Here is a 24078-nt window from a genome sequence, read left to right as displayed (position 1 = left end):
TGAGTATGGAGTCTGCTTGAGATTCTTTCCCCTCCCCCCTCCCTTGCTCATGCTTGCTCGCTCTGTCTTTAGATAAAAATAAATTCTCGGGGCGCCTGGGTGGCTCAGTCGGTCGAGCGTCTGACTTCGGCTCAGGTCATGATCTCATGGTCCGTGAGTTCCAGCCCCGCGTCGGGCTCTGTGCTGATGGCTCAGAGCCTGGAGCCTGTTTCAGATTCTGTGTCTCCCTCTCTCTCTGCCCCTCCGCCATTTATGCTCTGTCTCAAAAATAAATAAACGTTAAAAAAAATTAAAAAAAATAATAATAATAAATTCTCTAAGTAAAATATCAGCAAATAGAAACTATAACCAAGTGAGATTGTTCCAGAAATCCAAAAGATGGTTTAATACTGAGAGCTTTATTAATACACTTCACCATATGATATCTTTAGATGGTAAAAGACATGTAATATTAAAATCAAATATCTATCTTAAGGTTTAAAGAGTAGTATAGAAAGTTGATTTTTTTAAATCCTATATTTCAGAATAGTCCTTTAGCATGTTTTTAATAGTGAAATACATAGAAGCATTGCCAAACGTCAAATCTAAGACCATCACCACTATTTTGTTTTGGAACTGCTCATCAGTTCAGTTAGCTAAGAGAGCAGAAGTTAGAGAACATAATTGCTGGTGTTTACTGGACATCCACTGTGTTTCAGGCACAGTTCTAAGCACTTTTAAATGTAGTGAAGAAAGTTAAATCTACCGTGTTAAGCCTGAGAAAAGACAAAATAATCAACTGGAAAGCTATTAGAGGCCATAGCCATCCAAAGATGGCTAGATACAAAATAAATACACAGAATGTCATTCACTGTCATTCATATTATATAGCAATACAAGTCATAAAATATCCTAGAGATGAGGAGATTAGATTAGGTTCAACAAGAAATACGAAGAAAACTATAAAACTGTATTGAAAGACATGAAGAGACTTGAACATATGGAAAAATATGCTTTCTTCTCAAGTAAGTTTTCATATAAACTGTATCACTTCTTAAAGTGAGTTCTAAGTTTGAAACTCTGAATCAGTGATAAGCTGATCTGGGCCAAGAGTTGTTCTCCCACAAAGATTGAGCAGAACAGTGAAAACCCTGCAAGCGTGGAGCAAACAAAAGGCCTGAGGAAGATGCACCAGAGCCCCGGGGGCGCCAGCCCGCTCCTCTGCTCTCCCTGGGGCCAATGAGGACGGCCTGAGAGTGGAGACGCACCTCCCCCTGTAAGGGAAGACAGCACTTCTATCCAGAATCTTGACGTTTGCTGTGATTCCCATTTAAACTCAGTAGGATGGTTTTTTTCCCTTGAAAAATTGCTTCTAATGAGACTAATTTTTACTAAGCTGCGCTAATCACGTAGACTCAAGACTAGACCAGAGGACAAAACAGAGACCGGAAGCACGTTAAATGAGAATTTAATGTGATAAAAATATTGGTTTTTATGTTTTGGTTTTTTTAAGTTCTTATTTAAAGTAATCTCTGGGGTGCCTGGGTGAATCATCCTGCTTCGGCTCAGGTCATGATCTCGTGGTTCATAGGTTCGAGCCCTGCGTCAGACTCTGTGCTGACAGCTCAGAGCCTGGATGGTGCTTCAGATTCTGTGTCTCCTTTTCTTTCTGCCCCTCCCCAACTCGTGTTCGTTCTCTCTCTCTCTTTCTCTCTCTCTCTCTCTCTCTCTCTCTCTCTCCCCCCCCCTTCCTCTCCCTCTCCCTCCCCTTCCTCTTTCTTCCTGTCTCTCTCAAAAATAAACAAACATTAAGAAATAAATAAAGTAATCTCTACCCCCAACGTAGGGCTTGAACTCACAACCCCAAGATCAAGAGTATCATGCTGTACCAAGTGAGCCAGCCAGACAACCCTGAAAATATCCTTTCAGATCACTTGGAGAAATGATAGATGTACCCGTTCTTTTTTTCTTAACTACTCCGTGTTGCCAGGACTAGTCTGAACAGAAAAGCCCCGTCATCTTGGAGTTTACAGTCTGAGATGAGTCCTTCGTGTAGTTGGTGTTACGCAGGACTGACGAGTGATGCCACAGAGAAGGCTAGCGCAGGAGAGGGAGGCTAGGCCGTCTTTAGGTGGAGTGACCTGTGCAGGCTCCCCCGGAGGCAGCATTTGCAGAGAGGCCTGCCTGAGGAGGAGGAAATCAAATGAATTCAGCCTATTTGGGGACCAGAAAGAAGGCTGTGTGTCTTGCAGGTGGTGGCTGAGAGGAGGAAAGTGAGGGAGGCAGGCACAGCCAGGCCGTGTGTCTCACCAGCTACAGTGGGAGCTGCTGCAGGGCTTACATGGGGGGGTGACTTGGCCTAATGTAAGTGTTCAAGATCACACTGGCTACCATGTGGCAAGAGAAACCTTCAGCAGCTCTTTTGGGGCACTGGGCTATTTGGAAATACTTCAAGAAAACAAGAGAAAATGACTTCTATCATCCCCTAAGTGCGAAGATCCTTCTTAGTGGTATATCGAGGCCAGACTAAAATTACTTAAATCCTCTTTGGCAAAAGACATCGTAAACAAAGATAAAGTTAAATGAAAAACTGGGGGAAATCGTTGTAACACACATATGATACAGATGAATAGTAAAATGTAATGACACGGGCACCTGGGTGGCTCAGTCGGTTAAGCGTCCGACTTCAGCTCAGGTCACGATCTCACCGTCCGTGAATTCAGGCCCCGAGTCAGGCTCTGTGCTGACAGTTCAAAGCCTGGAACTTGCTTTGGATTCTGCGTCTTCCTCTCTCTCTGCCCCTCCCCCACTCACCCTCTGTCTCTCTGTCTCTGAAAAATGAATAAACCTTAAAAAAAATATATGTAATGAGTAATACGACTCAATAAGAAATCAATAAACATCCCTCTGTTAATAAGGATCAATTTGGCTGTGACTCACGGAAGTCCAAAAACAGCAGTGGATTAGACAAGATAGAATTTTATTTTTTCATCACATGTTAAGTACAGCAGCGAACAGCCCGAGAGTGGGATGCTGGTATTAGGAGAGTACACAGCTATAAAAAGTGATGCTGGGGCGCCTGGCTGGCTCAGTCAGTAGAGCATGTGACTCTTGATCTCAGTTCGAGCCCCACATTGGGGGTAGAGTTTACTTAAAAAAAATTTTTTTAAGCGATGCTATATGTATACATTTTTTTTTTAACTTAAATATCCAGGTAATATATACTGCATTAATAAGATGCTATATAGCTATATTTTAAAACATGGTGGAAGAAAAACATGGAAAGATCTACACATAGGACACCCAACAGCATGTAGCTGGGATCACGGACCCAGGTTACCGCAGGGGCAATAGTAACATAAATGATTGGTGAATGTCAAGTGGGGCCAGGTCTGGGGCCGTAGGGTGTGGTGGGGACTGTGGCAAACAGGAGAGGGTATAAGCGTCCATCTAAGGCTGCCCCTTGGCCCCCACAGATTGTTGCCAAGTGAGATTTTACTCCTAGTTACTTAGCCATGGCTTCACATTCTCCAGAGAAGGTAGAAATCTGTACTTTAATATGATCTCTCCTGATTGTTAAAGATTAGCCCTTAATCCAAGTATCTTTAAAACACAGTTTAAACTAGCACTTTATAAGCCAAAGGAAACGCCTTGTCAGCCAGCAGACTTGACCCCTGCTGCAGAACATCTCCAGTATGCCTGACAAGAGGAGGTGTCGGTAACAGGCCGGCCCCTGTGTGACAGCCACAACAGAGCATTCTCCTGGCCTACCCATAATCCTAGGAGCGACCAGTTTTGAAAAGCAAGGAGTCGTATATGGAAACCAGGTGTGTGCGTGTCAGGAACAACCTCACTGGGCAGAAAATTGGGCTGAGGGACCCAGAAATCGCTCTCACTCCACAGCTCTGTGACTGAGACTCTTAGCAAGCCTTCCTCCCCGCCACCCACTCCCACCCCCCCATCACCAAAGGAAGGGCAGACTTTGTAAATAAGTCATCCTTCTGGTGTTGGTTTGATGGAGTGGAGGGAGGTGCGGCCCTCAGTGACACGGGCTCACTAAGGTGATCCGCGGGGCCTCTGGGGACGAACCTTCCCGGGACCTGGCATTTCTGCCGACCTGCTTCCTCAGTGCCATGCAGCTTAGCAAACTGGGAGAACTATGTGAGGAAATAGGAATTTTTCTTTTAAGTTTATTTATTTTAAGAGAAAGGGAGAGTGGGGGAGGGGCAGAAAAAGCAGGAGAGAGAGAATCCCAAGCAGGCTCCATGCTCTCAGCACAGAGCCTGACACGGGGCTCAACCCCACGAACCGTGAGATCATGACCTGAGCCAAAACCAAGAGTCAGATGCTTAAACCGACTGAGCCAACTAGGCGCCCCAGGAAATAGGATTCTTTCTCTTCAGCTACAACTCCCACTAAGTGCTCCCTGCTCTGCGTCGTCTCTCCGGAAACAGCGCCAGGTAGAGTCACACACGAGACGGCGTTCGGCTGGCTGACCTGTCCTCACCCTGCACAGTTTTCCCTTTCTCCTCATGCTTGTTCTTGTTCCTTCTCCCACCTCTTTTTTGGTCCCACGCCTGGAATTGGTTAAAGGTTTCTTGTGTTCTGTTACCTTGTTTGGGTGCCACGGTGTGCGACTGCCCCCTTGTTTCTTGTTGAACTGTCATCTTCCGCCCTGAGAAAGGTTCTGTATTTGCTCAGAATAAAGTTCAAAAGGAAGGTCAGGCAAATACCAACTCCTCCGATCTCCTCGGGCAGCTACAGCCAGAGATTTGGTTCCATGTGCCCCATTCCCATCAAATCTGGGATCAGCCCCGTTTCCTTGATTCTCACCAGGAGATTGATTGGATTCCAAGCCAGCATCTGTTGAGGCTTCTGAGAACACAAAGCCATTGAGAAGTCCAGGGAAACAAAGCGTGCCCTGTCATCCAAGCCTTTTCTCCAGCTTAATTAACCAGCGAGGCCGGGAAGAGTCTCTATGTCCCTTGGTGGTTTTCTCCCTTAATGACCAGAGATTGCTTGGGAACCCGAATGAACTCCATATGAGAGCTGAAACGGGGAATGTAACTTTCCTTCTCTGCTCGTTATCAACAAGAAGCCAGCAACACTGAACCGCGGGTCTTGAAAAACAAGATGTCTTTCCAGGAAGGAAAGAGAAGCAAACTGCAGTTTTCTAACTGGGGGGCAGGATGCAAAGCCACATGGCCACACATAAGTGAGCAGACGTTATTTTGCAGCAGGGAGGGTCCCTGGGGCTTGACTGCGTCCAAACACGCTGACCATTCCCTGTCCGTGTGCAGCTGAGTGAGCGGTAGTAGTTAGAAGGTGTGTCTCCTCACAAGCCGCGTTCAGCAGGGCAGTCACCTGGCAGTGTGGATTCAGAAGTGGGGCAAAATTCTTCACAGCCCTCTTCTTCTCTATAAACGCAAAACAAAGTCAGTGTTTATCTTGGATTTTGGTTACCAGAAACTGCGCAGAATTGTTTTTCACAACCTCCTTGATTTTTTTAATATGAAAGTAAAGATTGTTCAATTCAAATAAAACTCTGGGGCTTTTACAACCAGTTTACAATTTGATACCATTCCCACCCAGCCATTTGGTCAAGAGACGTGTTTATTTTTCCCAAGCCTGCGTCGAATTGAGCCTGATGTTGACCTGTGTTAATGTATTTAATTCTCTAAGGCAGATGCGTCCTCCCATTTTTACAAAGATGACGGTCAGTGAACAGTGTCTCGCAGGCTCCAGCCCAGATTGTCTTTTCTCTTGGCGTCTTAAAGCCGCCCACCTGGCTTCTCCTGTCTGGTTCCAGCACCACCCAGACTAGACCAGTGCCCAAACCCTGCCGGGTCTGGTGTATGGAGGATAATGCACAACCTTTTTTTTTTTTTTTTTTTTTTTTTTTTTTTAAAGTAGGCTCCTTGGGGCGCCTGGGTGGCGCAGTCGGTTAAGCGTCCGACTTCAGCCAGGTCATGATCTCGCGGTCCGTGAGTTCGAGCCCCGCGTCGGGCTCTGGGCTGATGGCTCAGAGCCTGGAGCCTGTTTCCGATTCTGTGTCTCCCTCTCTCTCTGCCCCTTCCCCGTTCATGCTCTGTCTCTCTCTGTCCCAAAAATAAATAAATGTTGAAAAAAAAAAAATTTAAAAAAAAAAATAAAGTAGGCTCCACGTCCATGTGGGGCTTGAACTCATGACCCTGAGATCAGGAGTCACACGCTCTACCGACTGAGCCAGCCAGGCACCCATGTTTCCTTAACTTTTTTTTAATTTAAACTTTTCTTAACGTTTATTTATTTTTGAGAGAGGGACAGAGTATGAGCGGGTGAGGGGCAGAGAGAGAGAGAGCGGGCTCCAGGCTCTGAGCTGCCAGCATAGAGTCTGACACGGGGCTCGAACCCGCAAGCCTCGAGATCATGACTTGAGCTGAAGTCGGACGCCCAACCAACCAAACCACCCAGGCGCCCCAGTGTTTCCTTAACTTTTTCAGTGTGCCTTGTACGAGAGAGAAAGACATGGAAATGTGAGCTCCCTTGTTGCCCCTCAGCCCAGCTTCCACAGCTAGCCTCAGCATTTTATTCCTAGTCACCTTTTAAACACTGTCCGTTCTGTTACAACATGGGGACAGGACCCACCCCTCACCTGGTCTGCAGGTAAGGAGAATGAGATTCGGGTCACTTGGTAACAGCAGGGTGCAAGCCCAGGTCTTGTACCAGATGTCAGTTCCTTTTACTCCAGAAGTCTCCACCCTAGAGCGAGAGGTCACAAATTTTGGGGGGCTCATCAGAAGGTGCCCATGGGGGTCCCTGAGCCCAGTGAACCAGGTGGGACTCCACAGAGGTGTAGGACCATCGCTGGACCCCTTCCCCATGAGCGAGTTGCCAATGGTAGAAGGGGGGGCCAGGCATCCCCAAACCTTGAAAGTGTCCCTGATCAAGTTTAGGTATCACTGGAAGACTTTGCCAAAGAGGGTAGCAACATGACTTAGTCCAGTAAACAGCTGATATGTGTTGTCTTCAGCGAATGCCAGCAGGCCCAAGCTGAGCACTTGACCCTGACAAGAGTCAAAACGTCACATTCCATGCTGCCTCCGGGCCCCTGTGGGGAGCTCTGGATAGAAAGGTGTTTGGGTGCTGGGCCTCTCTGACCCAAGATAGCGGCCTGAGCCCGCCGAGAGCCTGGCCGTCTCTGCTCCCCAGCACGTTGTCCGGCCCCCCGCCCCGCCATTCCAGACCCCAGCTGCACAGCATGTGCCGCTCCAGGCTGGGCCTCCCCCTCCTCCCCCCAATTTCCTGTTGCAGGGGGACAGCTGGGGCAGGGGGGTTAGGGACTGGTGTTGCTCGGCGATCTGCAGCCGATCTGGGAACAATTTGAAACTAAATCCTCAGCCCTTTGGAAGGCTTTTATGAAATCATTGCAAGTTTATTAACAACAGCTGTGGCCACACATGACCTGGATCCCAGCCCCAACCCCACCCCCAGAATCGCAGGAGGGAAGCAGCAGTTGACTTGCGATTCCCAGTCACCTTTTTAAGGGGAGGAAAAGTTAAATGAAGAAGAAAAGTCACCCACCCTCCCTCCGTGGTCACAGGAGTCTGGACAGCAGGCAAGCGGGCAGCCAGCCATGGTGATCAGAAATGCTGAACAAAACCGGCCCAGAGGGACTTTTCAAAGCTTTGGCAAGAGCAGCCTGGGCCAAGCGCTCACACGTCTATTTTAGGGACCTCCAGCCTGTGCTGGCGATCTCGGCAGTCTCTGATTGACAGAAACAGCCTCTTTTTCTGTTGCCTCCTGTCTGTCCAGACTCTGCTGCTCAGGGAGAGCTGTGGAGCTTCGTTGTTGAGGCGCAGTTTTTAAGGAGTCGGGATTTGGGCGCCTTTTTCTTTCTTAATTAAAACCTCTCTGGTGAATTCTGCCTCACTTCCTGTCAGCGACCGCCGGGCCGAGTGTGTGTTTGGAGAAACCGGGCCCCTGCCGTCGGCCTCGTGCCCTCGCCGTGCTCCCCGCTGCCTCCATGTGAAACAGGCGTGTCCGAGGCCTGCAAGTCAGGCCGGCACTTTGTGTCCTGCTGAGCTCAAAGGAATTCGGGGAAAGGAAGTAAAACCTTCCTGTTAAGATGCAGCCCACTCGTTTCTTCCTTTAAAGTATTCTTCCAGATCTGCCGGGCGGTGAGACTCCATGCCTCATTCCGCTTTGTTCCTTGAGCCTCGGCACTGCATTTGGGGTGTGCCGGACCACTGTGGGCGCTGTGCCTGTTCCCTTCGCAGTCCTCAGCGTGTCTGGTCGTGCTTTGTGGGCTCCCCTCCCAGAGTGGCCGTGGGCAGCCAGAGGAATTTTTTGGATGGTTCTCTTCCACCGAGCCCGGTGTTTCGTTATACTCAGCCTTTTGAGACCCGCCCGTCCTGGGACATCTTGACCATGGACTGGCGTCCACTCCCTCCTGTTTCAGCCTAGCCTCGCTCGTATGCACATTCCGTGGATCTGTGTAAAAATTTTCACCCCGATTAGGAGGAGCCAGAAAGCATACAGAGAATGGAATTCAGGCCTGCTGGATCCATCATAAAGCCCGTGCCAGAGGCCAGATGGAGGAGTCCTGGGGGACGTGTCACCCTTGGTGGCTGTTCACTAAAGCCTGTCGGGGTGTCCGATGTGGTGACTGTGACAGAGCCATCTGTTCCTCCCGCAGTTCCTGACAGGCCCGCGCGGGTGGGGTGCGGAGAGGAGCTCAGGTCTCAGGGGCCGATGAAGGGGCCCTGACCGCCCGCTCCTGAGGTCTGCGGCCTGTGGCCACCTGCAGAGCCCAGAACTGCCCAGGCACCCCTGGAGGCTGTCAGTCCAGAAGGAGCAGCCGGTCTCTGCCTGGTCCCGATTTCATGTCTCGTGACCCTGCGACCTTCGGCACGTGACTGCATCCTCAGAGGGGTAGAGTCTCTGGCAGACTGGGGTGGCAGGGAGAGACACCTAGGGAGCGGGTGTGAACTAGAGCAGGTACGCACGGGGAGGTGGGACCTGAATGTGCAGAGCACGACTTTCCAGAAGAGAACCTCGGGGCTTTTCTGAGTGAGATGTGGATACAAAAACAACCAATGGGAAGCAGGCCAAATATTCCCAGGAGTTCTCTCTGGAGAGAAATTACTGGTGACTTTTTTATTTGTGTTTTATTAAACTTTTTTTCCCCATAATTGCTTTAATGTGTGTAAGCATCAAAAACACTGTTTTTTTGTGTGGCAGAAAGAGAAAATTCCATGGGACTCTGTGATGTGCAAGAGACTTAGTAGCCTCACAAGAAAAGCATGTCAGGGAAATTTGGAAGTGTGTGTTCCCACTCTTGAAATGGGCTAAGAACAACAGCTCAGTCAGAGGCGACAGGAGACCCGACTACCATGAGCCAGTAAGTCCTCTTGGGCCTCATGGTAGAGCCTGGCCTGCACCTTGGGTTTCTGGCTCAAGAGGTGAGGTTTTTGGGCCCCCAAGCTCCTGTCTGGATGAGAGGGACCTGCTAGCTTTGTCTCAAAGGCCAAGTGCCGGGGAAGCCAGTCAGAGACTGTCAAACGGGCCTTTTTTAAGTTTATTTATTTATTTTGAGAGAGCACGAGGAGGGGAGGGGCTGAGAGAATCCCAAACAGGCTCCACACGGCACAGATCCTGATGCGGAGCTCAAACTCACAAACCAAACCATGAGATCATGACCTGTGCCAAAACCAAGAGTCAGACACCTAACCATCTGAGCCACGCGGCCTGGCACCCCTCAGATGAACTATTTTTAAGGCATGGTACATGCACTTTTGGGTGAGCTGACCAAGAATGCGAATTCCCTAAAAATTTCCAGGGAAGTGATGCTCTGCTGTATTGGCTGTTCGTCTGCTTGAATGGAGGTGTTTTGTTTTGCCCTATTTTCTTGTATTTAGTGGAAAAAAAGGAGATTTCGGAGTTCTGCCCATCCCAGAGAGAAGAAGCCTTCTTGTATTTCAAGGAGGGTAAGATGCACTCTCTCTAGAACAAAGCAGGGCCTGAAAGTACTCGCCTGTGACAGTGCTTGGGGCAGGGCAGGCAGAGTTCCAGGGGCCCTGCAGTCACACTGCTCCAGAAGCTCCAGTTCAGAAACCCGTGGTTTAGGAGGTTAAGAGCTCCAGCCTTGGAGCTGGAAGGCCTGCGTTTGAACCTCACTGAGTCTCAGTTGCCTCATCTGTAACGTGGGGATTCCTTAATCGGACCTGACTGGTGGAGTTGTTACGCAGATCCGGGTCTGTGTGGTGCTCGCGGTAGGAGCTGGCACGTAGTGAGGCCCCCGGTGAATGTTAACTTCCATTCCTGCTGTCACTGTGCTTGGGACTTTTTAAGAAGAGATCATTTTCTTCTCACGGTAAACCTGCTGCAGATAGGCTTCAGGTCAGGTTGTGGAGGCTGATGGGGTCCCCCAGCCCAGCTCTGTGGAGCCCCAGAACTGGAGTTCTTCCTATCACGCCCGGTGCCTGTCCGTTAGGAAGCCAGTGCTGCTGGGAGATAAAATTGGCCGTGGTGGCCGCTCCGGCACGCCTGGATTTCCTGTGGGTGACTCAGCCCCTTCCGGGGGTGCTGGAGGTCAGTTCCTTCTGTGACCCAGCCCCCGCACCCGGCCTTCTCATCTTCTTTCCTCCTATTGTTCCCCACTTCCAGCAGCCTAGGCGTGTCCTAGATTTGCAGAGTGGCGAGTATCCTGGTTCACCGTGAATGATGACACTCAGGGTGCCTACAGTGTGTCCCAAGGGAACTCCCTCCAGAAAGGTCTCATAGAAGCCCATCTGTCACTCAGCCCAAACCCAAGGGGACCAGTCTTCATGTTTTAAGTTATGGTAAAATACATATAAAGTAAGATTTGCCATTTTTTAAGAGTATATGATAACGTCTGTCTGCCTTTACTCCTGAGCATATTTTATGTTTATTTTTGAGAGAGAGAGCATGACCGGTGAAGGGGCAGAGAGAGAAGGAGACACAGAATCTGAAGCAGGTTCCAGGCTCTGAGCTGTCAGCACAGAGCCCGACGTGGGGCTCGATCCCACGAACCACGAGATCGTGACCTGAGCTGAAGTCGGACGCTCAACCGACTGAGCCACCCAGGCAGGCGCCCCTTGATCTGAGGAGCTTTATTTTTTTTTTTTTTTAATGTTCTTATTTATTTTTGAAACAGAGAGAGACAGAGCACAAGTGAATCAGGGGCAGAGAGAGAGGGAGACACAGAATCCGAAGGAGGCTCCAGGCTGCAAGCCGTCAGCACAGAGCCTGATGTGGGGCTCGAACTCATGGACTGTGAGATCATGACCTGAGCTGAAGTTTGACGCTCAGCCGACTGAGCCACTCAGGCGCCCCAGAGGAGCTTTAAATGATGAAGGGAAACTGCTTGGGAAGGAACTCCCCCTTAGAATCTAACATGTTTGGCTAAAAACGAAATTTTAATTTTTTTTGTTTTTTTGTTTTTTTGTTTTTTGAGAGACGGAGAGACAGAGTGTGAGCAGGGGAGGGGCACAGAGAAAGGGAAACAGGATCTGAAGCAGGCTCGAGGCTCTGAGCTGTCACCACAGAGCCCGATGCGGGGCTCAAACCCATGAACCATGAGATCATGACCTGAGCTGAAGTCAGACACTTAACTGACTGAGCCACCCCGGTACCTCCCCCACCCCCAAAAATTGTAATTTTAAAAATACATTTATTGAGGGGCGCCTAAGTCCTTCAGTCGGTTAAGTGTCCGACCCTTGATTTCTGTTCATGGGATCAAGCCCTGCATTAGGCTCTGGCTGACAGCATTGGAGCCAGCTTGAGATTTTCTCTCTCCCTCTCTCTGCTCCTCCCCCTGCTTGCTCTCTCTCAAAGAAATAAACATTTTTTTAAGTTTAAAAAAAACACAGTAATTGAAATGCATTTTAGTTCTTAGTTTCTAAACACAGTGTTCTGTGACTCCCAGCCAGTTGGAGGAAGTTGAAATCTGAACCATGTGACCCCTGTTCTAGGTGCAACTGGCAGTTTGCTCCGTGGTCGTAGTAAATACGGTCAGGAAGCCTGTCACTTGTACCACGGAGAGAAGTGTTGAGGGCATCTCCCAGGCTCTGCCACTTTCTCTTGACACTTTTCCTCCTTCTGAAAATCTTTATTTCTGCCATTTTTCGTGACCTCTCTGCCTTTAGTAGTGAGAGCTTTGTGCCAAGTCCTTTACACACTTGGTGCTCACTCAGTCCTTACAACAGCCCACTTTACAGATGAGGTGTGGAGACTCGGATGTTCGAGAACCTGCTCCCAGCCGCTTGGTGGCTGCCCTTCCATTTGTGTTTTCTGGATCACTTGCTCTCTGTTTTTTGTTTTTTTTTTTTCTTTTTTCTTAGATTAAAAATCTTTTTTTCATGGGCCTTGCACTGGCACCAAAATTAAGAGGTGTGTCAGCTCCTAATGTAGGTAATTGGTAGAGTTTATTTTTACAGTCACACAGAAACCTTCAAACTGTGCCCACTGAACTCTGTTGTCGGAGCCCTCTGTGTGGGTTAGCTCAGTGGTTACTTTGTAGCGTACTAAGTTCCCTGCTTTGGAGTGTTCACAGAGAGCCTAGATGACCATGTCTTAGGGTTTTTATGGAGAATTTGTGGGTGTGGGTGTGGGTGTTACCGGGGAGCCGGACATGATGCCGTGAGGGCTCCTCCGGGTGGACGATCCTCTGATATGCGCGAGCCCCTGGCAGCTTCTGACGACGGGCGTGATGGGAACTTAACCTTTGTTACCTCTCCTCTTCCTCTTGCTTTGCTCAGAACACCTGGCAGGGTGAGGCTGAAAAAGATTCGGTCGTATGTTAAAAATTCCCAAGTGTCAGAATTGGAAAGAATTTCGAGACCGTGGAGTTCGGTCCGCCGTTCGGCGTCGGAGGGTGGGAGAGTGTGAGTGAATTTAATAGGGCCTCTCACGATTGCCCACAGAGCACACGGACTCCTGTGACTCTGTCCTAAAATGTTTTATCTACTGAAGGGAATATATGACGTAGCTATTGAGTCATTCCAGCAGTGTGACTTTTAGTCTCGTCGATCAGAAGTTTCAGCACTAAGAACGACGTCTAACACTAGGAGGTATCTGGTACACACTGATGGAGTGATCTTCCTGACTCTCAAATCTTTGAGGGTTCATAGCTGGTGAAATCTCCGAGTGCTGTCCTGGCTGTGACATGAATGTGCTAAGTACACACGCAGTGTTTAGTCGGTCAGAGCCTCAGATCAGCATGAAAAACCCAAAGCAATCGCCGAGATCTCTCCAACCCAGGATACACCTGGCCACGGGGGAGGCTCGGTGCCTGGTCTAGGAAACGCTTCCCGAGTGCTGCGGTTTCCTCTGCTTTCCTGCCTCCATAGTGGGCACCAGTGCCCTCCTTACACTTCTTCCCAACTTGACTGTACCTGACTCGTGGAGAAGCAGCCGGGAGACCCTAGGAACCAAGTTCATTCTGTTCAAACCCATGCATTTGATGATACGCCACTCCGTTCATCATGCTCAAAAACTGCTGTGCCCTTCCTCCCATGTGCGAGCCCCACCCCCAGCCACCATTCCACTGGCGGCAAGCAGTCCGGCCTCTGCAGCCCGCCAGCTTCAGGGCTCTGCCGGCCCGAGGATTCGTCCACCTGCGGTCAGGGAATCGGCAAGACTGTCAGGCTCTGTACAGAAGGGCCGCCGCGCTCGGAGTTCATAGACCGGATCTGAAACTCCTCGGGCCCGGCCCACCCACGCTCGCCCCCTTCCCAAGCCCTTGGGTTATCGGTCCGCCCGCCCCCGAGCTGCGGAGAGTCCTTCGTCTGCTTGCCTTACAGGTGACTGAACAAAAAAGCGGCTCTCAGCCCCGCCCTAGGCCTTCCAGGTGGGCTTCCCCGTGGTGGCGGCAGCACCCACTGACGGAGCAAGGAGACCCTTGGGGTGTGGCAGTGAGTGGTGCTGACTGACCGTGGGCTGGCCTCCCCCGGATCCCAGCGGGGTCTCTGTGCTGCTGCAAGGAGCCGATTGGGAGCAAGCTCACCCTCTTGTTATTCTTCTAGGAAGACGATGAGAAGCTAATTGAGGAGATCCAGAAGGAGGCTGAAGAAGAGCAGAAGAGAAAGAACGGAGGCAAGCGCTCCCCCAGCACGGGCCCCACGCCAGGCCCGGTCCGCGTGCACAGGGGCGGGGGGACCTCCCCAGCTGGCCCTCGGGTGGCCGCGGGCACGCTCTGCCCGGGCCCCCAGCTGCTTGCGGGAACGTAGGAGGGTTCCCGCATGCCCTCGATCAGGGGGTGCCAAGGGTGGGTTTGGGCTTAGGAGGCAGACAGAAGGAACCCACGCCAGACCAAAAAGACGGTAGGCCCACCCTGGCCTCTCTGAGGTCACAAAGAAAAGAAAGGGAGTTTCTGGGAGTGGCCGTCCAGGCCCTAGCTCCGAAGGAAAGGCGCTCACAGAAGCTCCACTTGTCCTGAGCTCAATCGATCCTCCACCTTCCAGAGTGATCACCGAATCAACACTCGTTCAGACAGCAGGGGCGGGAGGTGGATGTACACGTTAATCGGCCTTACTGTGGCCTGGCCACCCTCCCGTGTCCACGGTAAGAATGACGCTGAAGGTCAGATATTCCTGGCCTCGCCTCATTCTCGAGGCCCTCAGCCTCCCGCTTGGGGCAGGCAGGATGGAGGTTGAGATGAGCAGGCCCGGCCCCGCCCCGCACACAGGCACCGTGGGTTTTCGTGGTCTCCTCTGCTAAATCCCATTTCCTGTTCAGAGAACACCTTCAAACGCATCGGGCCCCCCTTGGAGAAGCCTCCAGAGAAAGTCCAGCGGATCGAAGCCCTGCCGAGGCCCGTCCCGCAGAACCTGCACCAGCCACAGATCCCACCCTACGCCTTCGTGCACCCACCCTTCCCTCTGCCGCCCGTCCGGCCCGTGTTCAACAACTTCCCCCTCAACATGGGCCCCGTCCCGGCGCCCTACGTGCCCCCCCTGCCCAACGTGCGCGTCAACTATGACTTCGCGCCCGTCCACGTGCCGCTGGAGCACAACCTGCCCATGCACTTCGGCCCCCAGCCACGGCGCCGCTTCTGACCGCCCGCGGCCTGGTCTCGTCCGGGGAGCCCGCCCACTCCCGGGGCCGTGCCTGTCAAATAGGCATGATGGACCGGGCTCTCGGAAAGATGGGCCGGGTTTTTTCCTGCTCCTTCCTGGGAAGGGCCACTGCCCCCGGGCACCTGTAACAGGACCAGCCTGGCACTTACGGGGCCAAAGAGAAGGGGGCAGTGAAACCTCCCCAGAGTGTCCCACCGTGCCAGTGGCCAGTGCAGGGACCCTCCCCACCGGGCGGCCCATCTCTGCGGTTAGTCCTGGCCCTGCCGGGGCCAAGGTGGTGTCTGCCTCTGCCCCTCCCCCGGCCGACTACAGAGTGTCTCCCCTAACCACGTAGGCCTTCCTGACCACAGTGCAGCCTGAAGCGTCGTAAAACTGACGCAGCAACTCCTACAGTTTGGAGAGAGCCAGGCCACCTGGACCACATCCCAGAAGCCAGGCTCTCTTCTCCCTCCCCACCGTCAACCCCCACCCCAATACCACAGCCCACCCAGAGAGAGGTATGCCCTGCTGCTCCAAGCCACTTGGTCCCATCAAGTGGGGGTAGAGCCATCAGAGTCCCCAGGCCTGGGAGCACCGCTCAGGGTGGGGAGGCTGTGGGCCGTGTCCCCCCAAATCCAGAACCCCAGGCCACCACCACCGTGACTGTTCAGGGGTCTTTCCCCTTGGACCACTCAGTTGAGACCACAGAGAGCTGTCTCGTGCTGTCTGTTCTGTTTTGTAGTTTAAAATATTTGCCATTTACTCGCTTTGAACTTACTGGGTTTTCTGTGGCCTACTAGAGTTTCTCTCGCTCAGTCTCTGGAGAGTCCAGTCTGTCACCCACACCAGGCGGCCGGTGAGGGCGGGACGGTCCTGACGCTCGCCAGACAGAACATCTTTATGAAGCAGCCCTGACAGGTTTGGTGGCCCTCCCGGGCAGCCCAGCTGTCTGTCGGGAAGCCTCCTTCGCCACCAGCCCGGCAGTGAGCACCTTCTCCCTGAGGTCTGGTGGCGGCGGCAGTGGGTTTCAGCAGGGGGACAGACGACCCAGGCTACACCGGCACCCATCCTCGGAGCTGCCTCCGCCTGAGGCCAGCGGAGTCCAGCGTGGGGGCCCTGCCTGTTCACCGCGGGGCGCCACTTCCCACCCCGCCCGCGTGCAGAGACAGGCCTCTGTGGGGGGCGGCCCTGCCTGGCTCCCCAGTGTTGGTCTCTGTCGCCGTCACTATATCTCTGATGGCTTTGGGGTTCCCAGCGTGTGTGCACAGACCTCAGACAGCAGGGTGAGCCTAATGGCCGGTCCCCCATCTCCGTGCAGGCCGTGCCCCAGGGTCATCCACCGCCATCACTGTCTCCTGTATTTCAAGGGTTAAATTGGGGAGAAATCTGCTAAGTTGCCCATTCTTCCTCCTGCGCTTCCTCCAGGTGAGGGCTTCGCAGACCGTCATCGGGGCTCACGAGGAGAGGTCTGCGCCGCCGGGAGCCCCTGTCAGGCTGCCTCTGCCTTGCTGGTAGCCTGAACGACCGTGCCTTGGGAGAGCTGCGCCAAGGGTGACAGGTGACAGGATTGAAGTACCTTAAAAACATGTTCTCTGTGTATCCCCAAGGGAGGGTCTCAAAGCAGTGAGCTTCTAGCAGACATCCCACCAAATGGGGAGGGTGACCCCAGGACACACCAGAATGTTCTAGGCCCCCTGAGCCAATTCATCCAAGGAGGGAATGAGCCAGCCCCCCTGTGCCCTCTAGCCCAGGGAAGGGGGCTCCGGGTGGGTGGCCTGCCCCTGACACCGCCATCCAGCAAGTCCACCAGAACCTGGCACGGGAGGTGCTGGCACAGAGGGGGAGAGACCAGAATAACTGGTTCCTCCCAAGGCCAAGCAGGACGTTCCTTTGGGATGAATTCTTGGCTGTTTGTCACCATATGCAGCTGTTAGGGATCCATTCCTGCTGTTCTGAACTGAGCGTGCCTGGTTTCTAACGTTCCTCCTCGAGCTGGACTGTGGAGTGGCTCACCTGTCTGCAGGAGCCCGATTGCTGTTTGGGGGAAGGTCATTGCCACAAGTTCTGACACTAGCATGAGTCCCCACCTGTCCGCGAAGTGTCCCTCTAGGTGCCTGTGTCCCAGAGGACCCCAGGTTTCTTGAGAAGCAGTCTGCACTAGTGATGGTTTGGGGGAAAGCAGGCCCTTCTGACGGGCCGGCAAGTGGCTGCAAGGTGTGATGACAGGAAACCCCCAGAGATCAGCCGGTCTCGGGGACAGGCAGAAATCCCAGAGGCAGCCTGACACCTTCCCCTCTCTGGGCCACAGTGTTTGCTCCCCCAGACGAGAGACTGCCCGGCGACAGTCCCGTTCTACTTGCCTTAAACTGGAGAGAGGAATCTAGTATTTGCACTTAGCAAAAGATTTTAAAACTTTAAAAAAAAATGTGCATGACCTGTCACTTTGTATAAAAATAGCAAAAATGATTAGTTTATTAAATTCTCTTCTTTACCTTCCGGTAGTAAAAACACATAAAAAGAATTCTGTTTAAACTACTGTGTGTAAAAAGCTTGTACCATATGTAACTTCGACTTTTTGTAAATAAATGTTTGTGCATTATGTCCCCTCTGGTTTTGTCCGTTCACGTGGTGAAATCACAGGGGCTGCGTGGGCGGGTGGCAGGGTCCTGGGGAGTGTCCGGGTCTAGGGTGACACGGCTCCCCGCCCCTTGGGAGCTGACCTCCAGCTGCCGCTGCAGATCCGCAGGGTGTGAGCCCAGAGTAGCGAGCCCGAGGCCCCGGCCCCACGTGGGGAAGGACCACTTCCTGCCCCCCCGCCCCTCCCCAGAAGGCAATGGGTGATGTCTCATGCTAACCTTGCTTGAGTGGCTGCAGAGGCCCAGTTGGGCACAAAGGGGTTGGTTGGTTGGTTGGTTGGTTGGTTTCTTGGCCCAGAATCCCCTTCCAGAAGACATGCTCAGCCTCTCTTCCAGGCCTGGGTGACAAGCCACCCATTGACCTGGAGAGCCACCTGCACAAGTGAGACCAGGCGAAGTTTGGGTGAGGTGGGAGGAAGCTCGTTCTCCAGCACTGGGACATGACGTTATGAGACAGAACATCGAGGCAGGGAAGCTGGTTGACAGGGGCCACCTCCCCCACAAGTCCTCTGGAGCCACGTGCCTGTCCTAGCAACCCCCCCCCCCTGCACCCACCATGTGCCAGGCCAGCAGACCTCAGCACACACGAGCTCAAACCGTGCTCAGCGATTTAATAAAATTCGAGCTCTGGGGCACCTGGTTGGCACAGTCAGTTAAGCATCTGACTTCAGCTCAGGTCATGATCTAGTGGTCATTGAGTTCAAGCCCCACGTCAGACTCTGTGCTGACGGCTCAAAGCCTGGAGCCTGCTTTGGATTCTGTGTCTTCCTCTCTGTCCCTCCCCCGCTTGCACTCTGTCTCAAAATAAACATCAAAAAAAATTATTTTAATGAAACATGGGCTAGGGGCGCCTGGGTGGCTCAGTCGTTTCAGCGTCCAACTCTGTTTCGGCTGAGGTCATGATCTGGTCGGTCCTGTCTGCCGTTTGCAACTTTACTGAGTGATACTTTTGGGGTTGTTTTTTTGGTTTTGTTTGTTGTTTTGTTTTGTTTTGTTTTGCATCTCTGAAAAAAGTACACTGAAATCAACCCAAGACAAAAGTTACCTGCATTCCCAGCTTCTAAACAAGTTCATGCCACCCTGTCATCATCATTCCAGTACACTTTCAGTATTGTTCGTACTTGGCAGCCACACCCTAGTCGCAAACTGTCCCACACCCCCAGTAAGGAAAGGGGTAATGGCCATTCTCCCGTCTTCTGCCACCTTTTCCACCCTCCACCCTCATCACCAGGGTCCTCTTGCTCCTCCCCACACTCCTGCCAGCACATTCCACTCCCACACCCACTTGCTCTGCCGCCCTGGTTGGTAACAAAATTGATCCCAAGGGACAGCCGGCTGGCTCAGTCAGTAGAGCACATGACTCTTGATCTCAAGGCCGTGAGTCTGAGCCCCACGTTGGGCATGGAGCCTACTTAATTTTTTTTTTTTTTCAACGTTTATTTATTTTTGGGACAGAGAGAGACAGAGCATGAACGGGGGAGGGGCAGAGAGAGAGGAAGACACAGAATCGGAAACAGGCTCCAGGCTCCGAGCCATCAGCCCAGAGCCCGACGCGGGGCTCGAACTCACGGACCGCGAGATCGTGACCTGGCCGAAGTCGGACGCCCAACCGACTGCGCCACCCAGGCGCCCCAATTTTTTTTTTTTTTTTTTTTTTTTTAAATGGGCCGCCTGGATGGCTTGGTTGGGTGTCTGACTCGATGTCAGCTCAGCTCCTGATCTCAGGGTTAAGTCCACGTTGGGCTCTGTAAAAAAAAAAAAATTTTTTTTCAGTGATTCCATACCTTTCACAGGACTTGATTTTCTCCTTTTCTAACCATGGAGTGCCCTCCAGGTCTAACTGGGTCTTTGTACCGCCCTGATGGAAAATTCTGGGACTTCCAACTTCCCGCCACCACCGAACACCTCACTGAGCACCCCCTTTGATGTTTCAGTGACTCTTCTTTCCAGGAGTAGCCTCGTGAACGAAAAGGTAAGATGGTGTGTGTATTGCCATGGCTTTTGCTAGATTGCTCTCCAGGTTCCTTGACCTAGCAGCCCCCACCCACCAGTCCCAGACAGTGTTCTCATCTTTCGTTGACACGCCTTTGTCACCAGGGTCCCTGAACCCTATCCTGGAATCTGACCTCAGGGAGGCACCCCTTGAATGCACACCTCTTTCTGCAAAGTGGACTGTTTTTTATTTAGGTTAGAAGCATTTGTAACTGTGAGGTCCAAACTTTCTTTTCCATCCTTGAAGTGATAGAGATGTATACACATTTGCCAGTTACAGACGTTTCGAGATAGAAAAGAACTTGAAAACACAGAAAAGTGTGAAGACGAAGACAAACATGCTTTGTGACCCAAAGGTGACTACGGGGGATATTTTGATGCATTTCCTTCTGGAGTGGTTTCGCCCTGTGATGTATATAATGTCTCCCAGGACCGGTCAGCCACAAGTTGGCGACCCACCACGAACATTAGCCAGGTATGAGCTTCCCAAAGACGATTTTTAGCTGCTGCTTCTAGAACCTTTTGCCGCAGGCTCATTAGCCTTCTCTTTGGACTTCTTGTGATCATGTTTCTGCAAGCTGGTGCACAGCTGCGCCTGTCCGGCCTGCTGTTGTGTCTTCTCATGACCCCTGGGGGGGTGTGGCGCTCACCTAAAGCCCCATCTGTGTGTCTTCTCTCTCGGTCAGGATTTTGTCGAAAGCGGTTGCCCTTCTTGCTTCCTCTCCTTTCATCAGCACAACTTGGTGAAGACAGCCCAGAACTCACCACCACCTTGGCTTGGCTTGGCCCTCCACAGCACCTGCTGTCACCAGGATCACCTGGGCCTGCCTCTCCCCCAAGTGGGGGATGGTACACAGGCCCCAGGCCGTCCAGTAGGCTGTGCAGGTGCTGGGCGGCACCCCGTGAGCCGAGCAGGTCACTTAAGCCTGCCGCTGAGGGGGGGATAATGACGGCACCTCTTCATCAGGCTGAGATGATCGCGTGAGGTGGGAAAAGAGCTTGGAGGCTCTCATCCTGAAGAGAGCTATCGTCCGGCCCCCTTCCCGCTGCCCCTCACCCCTCCGCAGGTCCCACCCCGCCCACCTGCCCTCGGCCGTGGTGCGCGTGAGGCTGCCCCAAGCCCCACGCAGGAATCTCAGGCACGCGTGTCCTGTGCAGTCTCACGTGTGCACCGGGCGGTGGCCACCTGGCCTGGGCCTGCCGTTCAACCGGGCAACAAGAAACGTGCACCTAAAAGGCCAGGCAGGTGGGGACAGGGGGACGCGGTGGGCGTGGCCCAGGCATGGGGCAGGCATCATGGTGGCCGGATCCGAGACTGGAGCCACAACCCAGCTCCTTGTCCTCCTGGCTTGTCCACATGCAGGCTGCGGGGCCCGTGATTCTGGGGGTTCCCGGGGAATCTGCCTTTTCGATCAACCGCTCAGTGTTGGGAATCACCGCAGGGCCTTGGCGGAGTCCCGGGGGAGGCTGCTTCCTGGGCTCCAGGTGGGAGCACGTGCCGGGGGGCTCAGGAGAGTCCAGGGGGACCTGACGCCAGTGGGGACTTGTGGAGTGAGGAGGCGCCGGAACGGCAGCTGAGGGAGCAGGGGCCGGGGCGCGCGGGGCGCAGTGGGGCGCAGTGGGGGGGGCCACGTCCTCAGCCCAGACGGCGCATCCGACCTCAGACCCAGTCCTGAAGGCCTGGGGATGACAGCAGGCCAGACCAGGGCGCCAAGGGCGCCGGGATTTCCGGACAGGCAGAGCGGAGGCCAGGGAAGCAGGGGGAGACCGCGGGGCTGGTGTCTGCCAGCCCGGGACGGCTGGTGCACCCGCGGGCGTTTTCAGACCTTCCTCGGAGCCTTCTGTCTGGCTCTCCGGTTCCTCTGGGTGCTGGTTCCAGCTGGCCCCTGCTTCTCCGGCCTCTCATCTACCGTCGCGGAAAACCACAGGCCACCGTGGCGGCTGGGAACGCCCCCGAGGTGCTGATTCTGACAGCGCTGCAGGTCGAGGGCTCAGCCAGGCAGCTCTGCTCCCCGCTGGGCTTCAGCTGAGACCACAGCCCCCGCCGGCCTCACCCCTCGTAGCCCGAGCCTCCCTCCAGCAGGGCACTGACCTCTGAGAGGCCGGGGGTGGACCCTGCCGGCCCGTCAAGTGGTCAAACCCAGCCACCCCGGTGAGGGAGCAGAGATGGGACCACAAACCGCCGCTCCCAGCTTGCCCTGAACCAAGTCCCGGACAAGTGGCGTGCACGGCCTGGGAGAGGGGGGCTGTGCACCTGTGCCCAGGATGTCACTTCAGGGAGACAATGGCCGCAGCCACCTTTAGGCAGCTCGTAGTCTCTCTTTCCTTTCTCTGTCCCACGTCTGGTTCTCTCTCTCGCTCTCTCTTCTCATTTCTATCGAGATTGAGGCCACTTACCAAAAAGATAACACATGATATAAAACAAGCAGAAAAAACAAACTGGAGCAGAGGCAAAGCTACAGTGTTAAAATAAACACAGCCGGGAACTAGGGCTCCCGAAACGCATCTCCACCAGGCGGCCCGGCCGGGTCCTTAAAGGCAGCTTCACCTTCCCAGCAGCTCACATGGAGAGACACACGAGTCCTGAGGGCCACCGCGTCCAGAAGATGAACACGTGCCCAGAGCTCAAAGGAAGGGCACTCTGCAGGCGGCACACGTCTCTGCGACCTGTCCCAGGCACCCCAGAACCCACCCCCAGGATCAGATCCAGCCTGGCCCCAGGCCCTGTTGGGTTTCGAGGGCCCCCGCTGGGGCCCTGGGCAGGCCTGGACGGGGGCACGGAGTGGATGACCCACATGGCTCCCCAGCCCACACGGCTGTCCTAACCGGCCCAGCCTCAGACCTCTGGGGACTCTGATGCCTCCCACACACACATCTCCCGTCCCTCCCCTCTGATGGGGAACCAGGCCAAAGAGGAAGCCTAGAACGTCCTGGAGGCTGGATGTTGCCAAAAAACGTTCCTGCCCAGCTCCGCCATTTCCCGGCTCTGAGCCGAGGCCCGGTCCTCCGTGGGCTCTCTTTTCACGCGACACGGGCCATCTCAGACTCGGTCCCTACCATGGAATATTCTCCACAGTTCCTGCCATGGAGAATATTCGGTGTGTCTCCCGCACTGGTTCTGGGTCCAGACTGCTCAGGAAATCATTGTTGAGAGAATAAATCTGAAACGAGGCTATAAATACCCACCTCATGAGGCACCTGGGTGGCTCAGTCAGTGAGGCGTCCAACTTCAGCTCAGGTCATGGTCTCAATGTTCCTGAGTTTGAGCCCCTCATCGGGCTCTGTGCTGACAGCTCAGAGCCTGGAGCCTGCTTCAGATTCTGTCTCCTTCTCTCTCCACTCCTCCCCTGCTCACACTCTGCCTCTCTCTCTCTCTCTTTCAAACATTAAAAAAAATTTTTTTTAATACCCACCTCAGAAGGGGGTTTGTGGGACGTTCAGTGAGCTATTGCATGCGAGGACACAGTCTGACATATGGAAGCCACATAAATATCGGCTTGTTTTTGGAATCAGAAAATGTGGCCAAGTGGTTTTCCCACCTGTGTCATGGTGGGTAAATCACCTGCTAGCTGGAGCCTCAGTTTCCCCATCTGTAAAAGGAAAGGGGTAACCCGAATGGCCCTCCCAGCTACAACAGTCTCTAATTTTACAGGTGTCCTGATGGCCCAGATACCGAGTGGGGTTTTCAGGGTACAGAGATGCTCCCCTAGAATGTTTGCTAATACGGTGACAGTTTAGCATTATCCGTAGTAGCCCAAAACTGGAAACAGCCCAAAGGTCCACCATCTGATGAAGAGATAAAAAGGACTCTATCCGTACAACGCAATGTTATTTGGTCATAGAAAGGGAAGAAGGGGCTGACCCATGTTACAACGTGGCTGAAAATATGGTGCTCAGCGAAAGAAGCCAGACACAAGCGGCTCACAGATTGTTCGATTCCATTTATGTGAGATGTCCACCAGAGTCAGCAAACCCAAAGATTCAAAAAGTAGATGAGTGGTTGCTTAGGGCCGAAGGGGCCCTGGAGGGGTAGGGGATGGCAGCTAAAAGACGACAGTCTTTCTTGCTGAGATGATGAGATGTTCTAAAATTGACCGTGGTGACGGCTGCATGTATCCGTGAGGTACAAAAGCACTGAGTTGTACCCTTTAAGTGGGCGAATTATATGGTGCATGAGTCATCTCTCCGTGATGCTGTTTTAGGAAAGGGGGGCGGGCTGGGGTGCAGAAGCACCACTTCTGGTCATAATGGAGGAACAAGGATGATGGACGGGGCTTACCTCTCCCCGGACAGTGCCCTTCAGATGCTGGACAACAGGAGCAAAGTCAGTGATCCCGGGAGGAGGGGACTCCGTGATTTCCCCGACGCCTTCCAGGAGAGCCTCCGGGCCGCAGCAGGGGACCCGGAAGCCG

At 53.1% G+C, this 24078-nt stretch overlaps 1 protein-coding gene and 1 long non-coding RNA gene across 5 annotated transcripts in view; both read left to right on the top strand.

Annotated features, from left to right (window-relative positions):
* Nucleotides 1-17637, top strand: part of RNF216 (ring finger protein 216) — a 146258-nt gene extending 128621 nt beyond the window's left edge. For all 4 annotated transcript variants that reach the window (XM_045461628.1, XM_045461625.1, XM_045461626.1 and 1 more), the window contains exons 16-17: nucleotides 14007-14076; nucleotides 14719-17637. In XM_045461628.1, coding sequence (XP_045317584.1) covers nucleotides 14007-14076; nucleotides 14719-15038 — 390 coding nt within the window. In that variant the 3' untranslated portion in view covers nucleotides 15039-17637. The remainder of the gene's footprint in view (nucleotides 1-14006; nucleotides 14077-14718) is intronic.
* LOC123589503 lies at nucleotides 485-6288 on the top strand. The gene is made up of 3 exons (XR_006708369.1): nucleotides 485-1434; nucleotides 2276-2282; nucleotides 6278-6288. It is a non-coding gene; the product is annotated as an uncharacterized LOC123589503 (long non-coding RNA).
* Nucleotides 17638-24078: the final 6441 nt, after the last annotated feature.

Source organism: Leopardus geoffroyi, chromosome E3 (genome assembly GCF_018350155.1).
Source record: "Leopardus geoffroyi isolate Oge1 chromosome E3, O.geoffroyi_Oge1_pat1.0, whole genome shotgun sequence".
Taxonomy (NCBI): Eukaryota; Metazoa; Chordata; class Mammalia; order Carnivora; family Felidae; genus Leopardus; species Leopardus geoffroyi.
The sequence above is the reverse complement of the archived record's forward strand: the minus strand, read 5'-3'. Positions and strand labels throughout refer to the sequence as shown.